The sequence below is a fragment of the Giraffa tippelskirchi genome, chromosome 6 (assembly GCF_054371585.1).
Source record: "Giraffa tippelskirchi isolate mGirTip1 chromosome 6, T2T-mGirTip1v1.2.pri, whole genome shotgun sequence".
Classification (NCBI taxonomy): Eukaryota; Metazoa; Chordata; class Mammalia; order Artiodactyla; family Giraffidae; genus Giraffa; species Giraffa tippelskirchi.
This window is the reverse complement of record NC_137280.1, coordinates 21840916-21853030: the sequence shown is the minus strand read 5'-3', so window position 1 is coordinate 21853030 and position 12115 is coordinate 21840916. Positions and strand designations below refer to the sequence as shown.

Genomic DNA, 12115 nt, shown 5'->3' with positions numbered 1-12115 from the left:
TTCAGGTCAAGTCAGTCCTTCCAATAAAGCTTCTGAATAGATTTCAAACCACTTAACTACATCTTGCAGGACCCTTCACGACCTGGCCCCTGCCTATTTCACTGTCCTTATCCCTATGCTCCTCTCATTCTCTGTTGTGTTCACGTGTTTTTCTGTTTCTGGAAATTCTACTAAGGCATTTGTATTAGAAGCTCTCCCTGCTTGAAATGCACCTTCCCTAGAAATTCATATGTCTGGCTTCTTGTCATGCAGGTTTCAACTCAAGAGCCTCTTTAGAGAAAGACCTTGCTTGACCACCCTTCCTGAAGTTGTCAGTTGTTTCCATCACCAGATTTTACCTGTATTTTCTTCAGACCATTTATCATAGATACATTTTATTATGAGTCATCTGCAGTTCCTAACCCCTTTATTAATGATGTGAGAACTGGAAGCTCACCTGCTTTGTTCACTGACAGATCTCTGATGCTTAGCACAGGATTTTAGATGGTAGAGCAATGGTGTCACATACTCAAATACTTCATTCTGCATTAACTAAGAAGGAAACACTACACACTTTGATTTGAAAATGACAGTGTACCTGCAGAGATTTTTAACTAGAAGGAAATGTTATGTGCTTTCCATCATTTAAAAATGACAGCTTCTCTGCAGAGATTTTTACATATACAGGAAAAAGATTGACATGTTAAATGTAGTACTTCATGTATAGTACCTGCTGTGTTTTTCCTTGATTATTGTGCTTTTTATTTTTAAAGAAATTCTTTGGTAATTTCTCAGGAGCTCAATTAAGTAGTCTACATACGATGACAATTTGCACCCCCAAAATCCATAGAGCACTACAGCTGGCAGCTAGACATTAATGTTCATTGATGATTCTTGGGTCATTGGTTTTGTCAGAGTAAGGAAAGGAAAGTTCAGTGACTACACTTTTAACATTCATTTCTCACTTCACAGGCAAGAAAAATATGGCATTATTATTCAGACTAAGATTTAAAATTGCAAGTCACTGCTGAGACAGTGATGAGAAGGTCAGTTTTAGGGGAAGAGCAATTCTTTTTCTACCACATATTCTCCTGTTTAACCTTGAGGGTATCATCGGAGTCAGAACCCAAATATTGCTTTATCTCACTACATATATCAAACTAATTATATTTCTACATTTCCTTTCTATACATCAGGAAATGTTGAATAAGATTATACTTGCTACTTAAGAATCAAGAAAGAAGAAGGAAAATTGTGAAACATGTTCATAATTCTTGTCATTCACTCAGTTGATTAAGGGCAGAGCAATTCTGGAGACAGTGATCGGTCCATAGTGTATTTTAATCTTTCGTACACAGTGGGAGCAAAATATTATACAGGTTTTGGAGAAACAACCCTCCAGGCATACAGAGAAGAGTCTATTTTGTTACTTTACTGCTGACAACACAGACCAGAAAAAGCAAAATCATGCTACACAAAGGTTTGGGCCATCAAAGGTAAAGAAATTAAAATGAATATATTTCATATTAAATATGTAAGCTTTTTTCCCTGACTTAGGATGACCCTTATGGACTGGACTTCAATAGAGACCACTAAAACTAAGATTTTTCTTGAGAACAAGTATTAGCCCAAAGAAAAAGGAGAAATTAACAAGCAGTTATTCTGGTAATTATATCCTGGGCAAAATTATTACATACTTTTATTATTATTATTATTACTTTTATATTATTATTACATACTTTTAATAATAATATTATTACTTTTACTTTATTATTATTATTACATACTTTTTATTTAAGTAATACATAAATACTAGATACTTTAAAAATATCTATTAATTCTTTAGCCAAAGAGGTAAAACCTGCATCAGTTGGTTTCCTGCCATGTAAGATGACGAGGTGCACGTGTGCGTGTGTGAGGACTCAGCTGTGTCCGACTATTTGTGATCCATGGAATATAGCCTGCCAGACTTCTCTGTCCATGGAATTTTCCAGGCAAGAATACTGTAGTGTGTTGCCATTTGAACTAATGACAAATGAAACTGTCTTGGAAAAAAATCAACTCCAACCATTTTGAAAAACTTTTCCAAGTGACATATAATAATGAATCCCAAGTTGCATTGCCTAATTTACAAACACACACACACATACACCGGAGAAGGCAACGGCACCCCACTCCAGTACTCTTGCCTGGAAAATCCCATGGACGGAGGAGCCTGGTAGGCTACAGTCCATGGGGTCGCTAAGAGTCGGACACGACTGAGTGACTTCACTTTCACTTTTCCCTTTCATGCACTGGAGAAGGAAATGGCAACCCACTCCAGTGTTCTTGCCTGGAGAATCCTAGGGACGGCGGAGCCTGGTGGGCTGCCGTCTATGGGGTCGCACAGAGTCGGACACGACTGAAGCAACTTCGCAGCAGCAGCAGCAGCACACACATACACCTTAAGATGCATGGAAATGGAATGGAAAATAGAGATGCAATCATGATTTAAGACAACAATCTGAAAGTTTGACTTAATGTGCATTCCGATGGTTTATGTTGCGACTTAAAAGTTTCTGGATTTCATACAAAGATTTATTTGATTAAAGCTAAAATATGTCAGCTGCAAACTGTCTCATGAAGTTTGTTAGTAAGCAAAAATTTTATTATTTCTGCAGATAGTGTATTTCCCCCCATACTTTTAAAATTATGTCTGAAATATTCTCTTGATTGATTGATTGATTTGTAAGACAGAGAGTATGTTGGGCTATGTTTAAAGGAATGGTCCATGTGCGGATTTATTATCTAGGCAGCAAATCTCAAAACCATATTTGAGAAAAATGTTTGCTAATAAATTTAAAACATGATGTTCATACGCTTGCAAAATTTAATAAAAGTTGTATTTTATTATAATTTTATAAAATGGAATTCAGAGCAGACAATATATGGGAATTTTCAGGAGTCTCTGTAATAACTTTTGGTGGCTATTGCTTAAGGACAATTATCAGCTAATTTCTAGCAGGGAACTACAATGAGAAGACACAAGTCGTGTGTACAAAAGTCAGAGATGAGTCAGGACATTTGAACTCAGTTAAAAGTATACTAACTAATCCTATAAATAAGTTTTCCTAGGCAATACAATACATTTTTCCTAGGGAAAAAACAGGGCCACAATGTGGGCAGACATTAAAATGTGTACATTTCAAAGTTAGGTGAAACATTCTCATCAACATAGGTTAAATCTCATTCTCTGACATTCAATAAAGATAACCCCCTTCAAAAAACTGTATTGTGACCATATAAATTCTTCTACAGAAACCTTTTCTCCTTGGGGGAGGGGCTTAATCACCAACTGGTACATTATAATGCAACTGAAAAACTTAGGGATTATAAATACAAATACTGCATTTTAATAGCAAATTTCGATCTTCATTGAATACACATTTATGGAGGCATAGTGGCTAAGATTCCAGTGATGTTTCAAATGTCGAGTGTCAAGTAATAAAATCTTCACCAGCTGAGCCAGGTTTTTTTTGTAAGACCATATTAGACCAACTTTTACTGTGACTACTTCCTCATCATTAAGTAGTGAATACCTTCTCTTTGAGATAAACACAGGGTAAGCCTAGAACATTATAGAAAAATGCCCACTGAATGTAAGATTTTATAACAGATGAAAAAGAATTACCTGTCAACAAAGAAATGATTAAGTACCACTGACTCACTGCTCCATTGACTGAGTCCCAATATGAATTTAGAAAGATTACAGGTCTAAGGTTTTTCTAAGTCAATATGTCAATTTAATCAGTGCTGAAGTATCCAAGGAGTTTATTTTACCATCATCAAAAGCATTTAAGTAATCACCCTTTTAAACACTCTGCATTAAGTCCTAAACTAGTGCAGTTTACTCAGAAAACTGCTCTGGTGGATATGAAGCTTACTCTACAATCTCAGGTGTGTCAGAAATATCATTTTTCCTTAAATCCACTTAAATCTAACACCAAACACCCTACAGCAGGAAGTTCAATCTCAGTCACTCTTGTATATTCCTCCCTTGTCCAGAGTTGTGCCAAAAGCTCCAGGATCTTAAGCATTACCAAAATAAAGTAAGTGCCCCCTCGCTTGCCCACCCCAATCATTGGCTTACTTTGTTACAGAATTTGTGGTCACACTGGCTCACATTGGTCCACCCACTGTCCCAGATCACACGGCTGTGATTTTACTTTTTCTGTGCTTGCCTCAAACATGAGAGTCATTGGAGTGGCGGTGGTAGTCTCCCCAGGGGTGTTAGCGGGTCATCCTCTCTGAGATCGCGCTGTCTCTTGATAGTGTGTTTGTTATCACTAGCTCCCTGGCTTCTGGGCGCTTCCTGTCCCCCAGCCACAGGGTAGAGCCTCGTGATTAGTTCTGGCAAACTAGTGGTTAGTGGAAGTGGTATGTGTCAATTTGGCCCCATGAATTGCCAGTGTGAGACCCTCCATTTTTCTCTCTCCTCTGGCACAGTACTAGTAACAGTGCAGATGGCGGCTGTTGTGTCAATCCGGATCCCAAGTGAGCAGATACGGAGTAAAATGAGCCCATCCTAACCACCATGGAAATTAATCTTGAGGGAAAACCAAAAACATGCTGTTTCATACTACTGAGATTTGGGGCTAGTTTGTTACTGCATTATAACTTAGTCTAGTGCTTCTCAAACTTGAGTATGCATCAGAATCGCCTGGAAGGCTTGTAAAAACACAGACTGCTTGACCCTGTTCCCAGAGTTTCTTTTCAGTAGGACTGGGTAAGACCTGAGAATTTCTGTTCCTAACATGTTCCCAGCTGATGCCAATGCTGGTGGTTCAGGAACAAGACACTGAGAACTGCTGACCTGGACTCTCCTGACTGATATGGGCTGCTGGGGAGTGGTGCTAAGTCATTCCTGGGAACCCAAGGCCCACACCATAGACTTGGCAGGGAGAATGAATATATTAAATATCTTTATTTTCATTAACCTCTAAGTGAACATTTGCAATTTCCCTCTATTACAAATGTATGCAATAAAGCACAATAGCATTAGCAGTACCTATAAGTTCATCATGAATAAAAAGTAGAGATATTTTTATATCACTTCATAACTAAATATCCATGCTCATCACTAAATCAAAATCAAGGTTATTACCGGTTATGCTTCTAGAACTTATTGTTTTGAAGTGAAAGTCACTCAGTCATGTCAGATTCTTTGTGACCCCTCGGACTATACAGTCCATGGGATTCTTCAGGCCAAAATACTGGAGGGGGTAGCCTTTCGCTTCTCCAGGGGATCTTCCCAACCCAAGGATCGAACCCAGGTCTCCTGCTTTGCAGGAGGATTCTTTACCAGCTGAGCCACCTGGTAAGCCCAATGCATTAATAAATAAATATATATTATTATGGAGGTGTTAGTCTCTTAGTCATGTCCGACTCTTTGAGACCCCATGAACTGTAGCCCGCCAGGCTCCTCTGTCCATGGGATTCTTCAGGCACGAATCTAGAGTGGGTTGTTATTCCCTTCTCCAGGGGATCTTCCCTACCCAAGGATCGAAGTCAGGTGTCCCACACTGCAGGCAGATTCTTTACCATTCAAGCTACCAGGGAAGCCCATATATTACTGTATCTCAATCTTAAAAAGTGTTTTGATAAGTGAATTCCAATATAATAGGCTTGGTTGATAATTCTCACTAAACTACTGAACGGGACCATAGAAAAAATGAATAATACCTACAGCAACATCTCAGCTTAGACTGAATTCTCTTGTCTTCGGAAAAATTCTTTTTCCTTTAACTGTCCTCAAAATAACTCTTCTCTTTTCTACCTTACACAGCATAATCTCTTCAAGTTTGAGATTCTAAAAAAGATGGAAAAGACTTTCAGCAACTTCTGCTTTTGCACTGCAAAATTCTCTACGATAGGGAAACTAGGGAGCTGGATAACACTATGGAAATTGAGGGGAGGCTTCCAGGGGAATAAACTTTAAGATAAAATCTCTAATAATAATCCTATCACATTCTATCGGAATTAATTACCTTCCTTTCCTTCTCTTTCTATATTTATAAAAGTGTTTTTCTTCATTTAAAACTACTGCAAGTTCTATCTCTTTTCTGAAACTTTCAACAGTTGCCTGACTTTAAGAAGTTTTAGTGTAGCTCTCCATAGCACGAATTTAACATGTATTATTATATATTTACAACTTGAGCTTGATAATAGATTCATCCAAATGTTGCTCTGAGGATAATATAGACAATACCTATATATATTACCATGGGAAATAGATGGGAAAACAGTGGAAACAGTGGCTGACTATTTTTGGGGGCTCCAAAATCACTGCAGATGGTGATTGCAGCCATGAAATTGAAAGACGGTTACTCCTTGGAAGGAAAGTTATGACCAACCTAGATAGTATATTAAAAAGCAGAGACATTACTTTGCCAACAAAGGTCCGTCTAGTCAAGGCTATGGTTTTTCCAGTGGTCATGTATGGATGTGACAGCTGGACTGTGAAGAAAGCTGAGCGCCGAAGAATTGATGCTTTTGAACTGTGGTGTTGGAGAAGACTCTTGAGAGGCCCTTGGACTGCAAGGAGATCCAACCAGTTCATCCTAAAGGAGATCAGTCCTGGGTGTTCATTGAAAGGACTGATGTTGAAGCTGAAACTCCAATACTTTGGCCACCTCACGCGAAGAGTTGACTCATTGGAAAAGACCCTGATGCTGGGAAGGATTGGGGGCGGGAGGAGAAGGGGACGACAGAGGATGAGATGGTTAGATGGCATCACCGACTTGATGGACATGAGTTTGGGTAAACTCCGGGAGTTGGCGATGGACAGGGAGGCCTGGCATGCTGTGATTCATGGGGTCACAAAGAGTCGGACACGACTGAGCGACTGAACTGAACTGATATATATTACCATTACCTGTATTCATTTAGTCACTTATGGAATCACAAATATTATTGAGTAATAGTGTGCAAGGAAATTGGCTTTCTGCTGCAGCTTATCACTGTGAATAGCCACACATATCAGGCGCTATTCTAGGAGCCAGGAACAAAGTGATGATCAAGGTAGGCAAGTTCTGTGCTCTCACAGAACTTTAATTCTATTGGGGAACATAAGTAATAAGTAAAATTGTTAAAGAAGACGAAATGCCCAAAAGTGTTAGAGAATTAAAAGAGGAATGGGACACCACACAGTGCTTCTAGAACTTTAACATGCATAAGATTTGCACATCTCCATGGACCAGCAGCACTGGTGTCACCTGGGAGCTTATAAGAAATGCAGTCTCAAGGCCCATCCTAGACAGAGTTAACCAGACTTGACATCTTAATAAGATTACACATGATGTGTGTGTCTGTTAAAGTCTGAGAAGCACTGTTATGTGACTGCATATCAGTACATAGTAGGTGTTCATTTTCATACGTCTAGTGACAATGAATATTCATTAAATTAACTGGCACACTATAGTTTCTGGCTGATAAATCAGGGTATTAATTAAAAGTGAAGAGAATTATGGTTTACATATTTCAAGTATTTCAAGAAAATACTTGAAAATACTTCAGTATTTCAAGAAAATTATGTTCAGGGCTCATTTTGTGCCTTACAGTGCACACCTACTATGTGCACAAAAAGGTCATCAAACACAATGTTTTTTTCCAATGGGGAAAAATCACTGTTTTTAGTGAGACCAAGAACAATTTATTCAGCTTGAAGTTTCCCTAACTGCTGGGGGGACGGGTGTGGGAAGCAGGAGGGAGGCAGTAATAAAATCCTAATGCTGTAAAAATCTGATGCTTCAGAACCCTCAGCTTCTAGATGGCCTCTGAATACCCAGTAGGAAAAAGGCTGTAGAATGAGGCAGATGGGGAAGGGTCCTCTGCTCATGCTATTTATGAACCATGATCTGCAGAAAGTCCCTTACTTCTGTCCTTAGTTGCCCCATCTGTGGTGGTTTAGTCAATCAGTCATGTCCGACTCTTTGCGACCCCGTGGACTGTAGCCTGCCAGGCTCTTCTGTCCATGGGATTTTCTAGGCAAGAATACTGGAGTGGGTTGCCATTTCCTTCTCCATGCTCCATCTGTAAAATGGGACTAACAATAATAACTAATCAGTGTTTACGATTTTCAGAGATCTTAACTCTTTCAACATCTTCTGACTTATTTCTCATAATCAATATTTAAGGTATGACCATGCCCTTTCTAGAGATGAGAAACTGAGGCTTTGAGTGGCTGAGTGTCTCAGTCCAGATCCTATGAACACCACGCAGAAGAGATGAAGTCTGACAGCAGGTACAGAGGGCAGACTTCAAAGAGAGTATTCTTATCTTTAGCTCAAACTGCCTCATTAAAGTTGGTTTTGGTAATGTAATGCTATATTGATTTTTATTCCTATTCTCATTTTTCTTTCAATCTCCTCTCCTAAAATGATTATAAACAGTAACATAGGAGTAAAAACAAACAAACAGTCTTGGTATTCTATCAGCAGATGCTGAGTCCCCAGGAAAAGTAAGTACAAGCCAGGAAGACAGTGACATCCCTGAAGGGAGAACAGCACATCTGAGCGCAGAGTCTCCAGATATGTGAAAACAGTGATAACAAGGAGTGTGTAAAATGGGCAGAGGACAGAGAGTGAGAGGAGATGACAGAAGAGCACCCTTGGGGGAGGGACTCAGAAGGGGCACCCAGGTGGTGTGGATGCAATCAGCGCACATTTGAACCTGAAGGAGGCAGCATGCTGCAAAGAAATGTATGTCCAGCTTGACATATCTGCAGGCTTTTCCTTAATCTCTAACATAGCAGCAACATGGTATGACCCTAAAGCTCCTTACTGATGACACATGTATCTATAGCTACAGCAAGCAATGATGCAGAATAATTTATAATACATTTTAGAAAGATTTTCTTTTAATTAGTTTAATGTAAAAAGTAACTTGGCCCAAAGGTCCACTCTAGCTCCTTCAGTATATGTAACTATATCTTTACAGAAGGTAAGAAAAATGTATGAGGCATTAAAAAAAATTATTTTTAAAAGCTCTTGTCTCTATCCTCCAGGTGTTCAGAAACCTAGACTCTATTGTTTAGGTGTCTGGACTGGTTTTGCTAAAGCACTGACAATAGAATTTTATCAAATCACTGACAACACAGTTTGGTAAACATTCATTATAATATTAATATAAAACATACGAGGGGTTAACTAGCCTGGCAGCTTACAGGTCTGCTGAGGCTGTGCTTCCTTTCCCCAAAGACTTAGCTTTTTACAACCAGACCAAATACCTGTGGGTGGCAACTTAAAACATATGGAACCATCTGGAAGATGGTGAGTGGACATTGATGTATGGCTGCCGGTTCCCAGAGCCTGGGGAGGGACAGTAAACACTAGGATTTCCTTTTACCTACATCATTGCACAGGTGACTTTCAAGTACCTTCTTCTTGGTGCACCTGCAAAGGAGCTCCAGGGAACCATAAAAGCAGGTACTACTAGGTTTTGAGGGCAGCTTTGATTGATACAGTGAGTACGTGGAGAACCGAGTCTCATTCTTTCTTCCTATTTTGCTTTAGATTCTCCAAGGCCTTCAGACACAACGCAGCACTTTACAAGAAGCTCCAGCTTTCTTTCTTAGGTTTTCTTCTGAGGGCTTTCTGAGCTAACTCCATCAAGAGACAGATCAAAGATTTTGGAGAGGAGGAATTCACGAGTCAGTAGCACAGAACACTTGCTGAATGTATGTGGAATAACAGGCAGCGAAAGTTGTTCAGTCGTGTCCAACTCTTTGTGACCCCATGGACTGTACAGTCCATGGAATTCTCCAGGTCAGAATTCTAGAGTGGGTAGCCTTTCCCTTCTCCAGGGGATCTTCCCAACCTAGGGACCGAATCCAGGTCTCCTGCACTGCGAGCAGATTCTTTACCAGCTGAGCCACAAAGGAAGCCAAAGAATACTGGAGTGGGTAGCCTATCCCTTCTCCAGCGGATCTTCTCGACCCAGGAATTGAACAGGGGTCTTCTGAACTGCAGGCAGATTCTTTACCAACTGAGCTATGAGGGAAGCCCAGAGGAAACAGCTGAACAGGCAGAGGAAAGACCTAAACAAGTAAGTGCCTTATCACTTTCAAATTCTGCCCTAAAATACCTCAGGGGCCACAGCAAACTCACAGAAGGAAGGGGAAAGGGTGGGAGGGATTTAATATTTTCAAGGAAAACACAATGACAACTGTGTACCCTCATGGGACTCAGGATGAAGGAAAAAACAGTATATTGGCTCTAGATATTTAAGGTGCATATCAAAGGAACGATTTATATGAGCCCAGACTCCTGCGTCTTCCCATACAGACCAGCTCTAAACTAACTTCAAATGTATGTGCTTTCTTTAATTAACAATAATCTTTCAATGTTCTGACTACCTTGTTTTTTGTTGCAAAACCCCTATATGTCCTGGTTTTTCTCCCTTACTTCTTTGGAAAAGTCTCTCAAAACTATCTGAGAGCTTGTCTCCTGGGCTTAAGTCCTCAGTATGTCCCCTAGGTAAAACATCATTTTCAACTTTAATGTTGTGCATCTTTCTTCAGTTGACACAAATGGCTACTTTTCCATTGCTTCGACTTAATTACTAAACAATATTTTAGGTATTTATTTCAGTCTGGGGCATCATGAAAAAATCCTGAGATTAGTGAACCCAGGAAGTTTGAAAACCTATGTTTCATGAAATATAACCGGATGGTTTTATACCACTTTTCACTTTTTAAATTTGCATTTTCATTGTTAAATCCAGAGGCAACAAAATAAGGATGACCACATAGACATCTCAGGATGTGCTAATCATTTTTCTAAATATTCATTCAAACCATGTCAATCTAGCTGTGTCCCTCTCAGCTCATTTTACAGACAAGGAATGAACAGAAGATACTGACTCACTTGCTCAAGGTCACCTACATTCAGAGCAGGCAGTAGGTGTGCCTGTGGAACTGGCACTTGTCACCACCACACTGCTGCTCCTGGCAGGCTGGGAACATAACAACAGTGTGACATGGAATTCCACAAGCCTCTCTGCTGTCTTCCACAGACTTGAAAACTCGGAATTTCACACTACTGATATTTTCACACTTCTAAAATGTCACAGATTTCATAGGAGCTTTTGGGGAGGGGTTGGGAAGAAGAGATGCAGCATCGCATTAATGATATGCATTGGTTACAATATACATTCTATTTAGATTAGTTAAAATGTAAAAAAAAGTGCCTGAGGGTCAAGGAAAAACAGTGTACTCACACTGCTGTATGTGTGTGTGTGTCTGTCTGTCTGCAATGACTATCTACACACAAGCATTGATTTCCATTCTATTAACCAAAATAAAATACCAACTAAGAAATGAGGAGAAAACCCATAAAAGACAGCAAAGATAAATTGGGGACAGGAAGGAAAATAAAGAAAGGAAAATCAAGGCCAGCTATTTAGGCAAAATTGGGCTTAAAAGGATAATTCCTCCTAAGGGTATGAAGCCACAGCAAGTCTTCTGGCATTGTATTTAGAATCTGTAGAAATAAGGATGCTTATATTTTGAGCACAGGCTCCAGGATAGTGGATCTGAAAGGAAGGGAGAAAAACATGAACGATAATCCCAGACTGAGACATAACCAGCCAGTATAAAGACAAATCGGACACCCAGGACACGAGAAGGGACTGGGGACTATCATTTGTTTAATAATAAACACCATCCTATTAAGCACACATTCTTCAGGTTGGCATACACAGCCCTCCATAATGTCATATGGCATTGGCTTCTCCAACTCCTCCAACACAGGGGCTAAACTCACCAAATCCGACTCATGCTTCCCCGTGCCTCTTCAAGCCAAGGTGACAGAAGACTTCCTCTCAGGCAGAAAGGCTGCTCCAGGGAGCCTCCCACTTACATTTCCATCTTCACTCTTTCCAACAGTCAGTCCCTCCAGGCTCACCCTTGGGAGGAGCATGCTTTTTAAAGGCTGCATCCTCCTACCATACGTAAGATCGGCTTTGTTTAACCTCGCCACCTCACAGCATTTTAAAACTTCCTCAGGGCATTGAACATATTCTACTCTACTGTTTTGGTGGTTTGCAAGTATTTTAAGTCAGGTAATACATTGTTTAAGTGAAAATAAATAAAATGTGT

The 12115-nt window shown here is 39.8% G+C and overlaps 1 protein-coding gene across 30 annotated transcripts in view; it reads right to left on the bottom strand.

The window, feature by feature from the left end:
* OXR1 (oxidation resistance 1) overlaps nucleotides 1-12115 on the bottom strand; it is a 492548-nt gene that overhangs the window by 253648 nt on the left and 226785 nt on the right. Inside the window, exons 1-2 of one of the 30 annotated variants that reach the window (XM_081500414.1) lie at nucleotides 6404-6689; nucleotides 5705-5827 (exon numbers count right to left, since the gene is read on the bottom strand). The exons of 28 other annotated variants lie outside the window; for them this stretch is intronic. In XM_081500414.1, the coding sequence (XP_081356540.1) occupies nucleotides 5705-5712 (8 nt within the window). In that variant the 5' untranslated portion in view covers nucleotides 5713-5827; nucleotides 6404-6689. Of the gene's footprint in view, nucleotides 1-5704; nucleotides 5828-6403; nucleotides 6690-12115 lie in introns of those variants that run through there. One more of the 30 variants, XM_081500413.1, reaches the window with a different exon arrangement.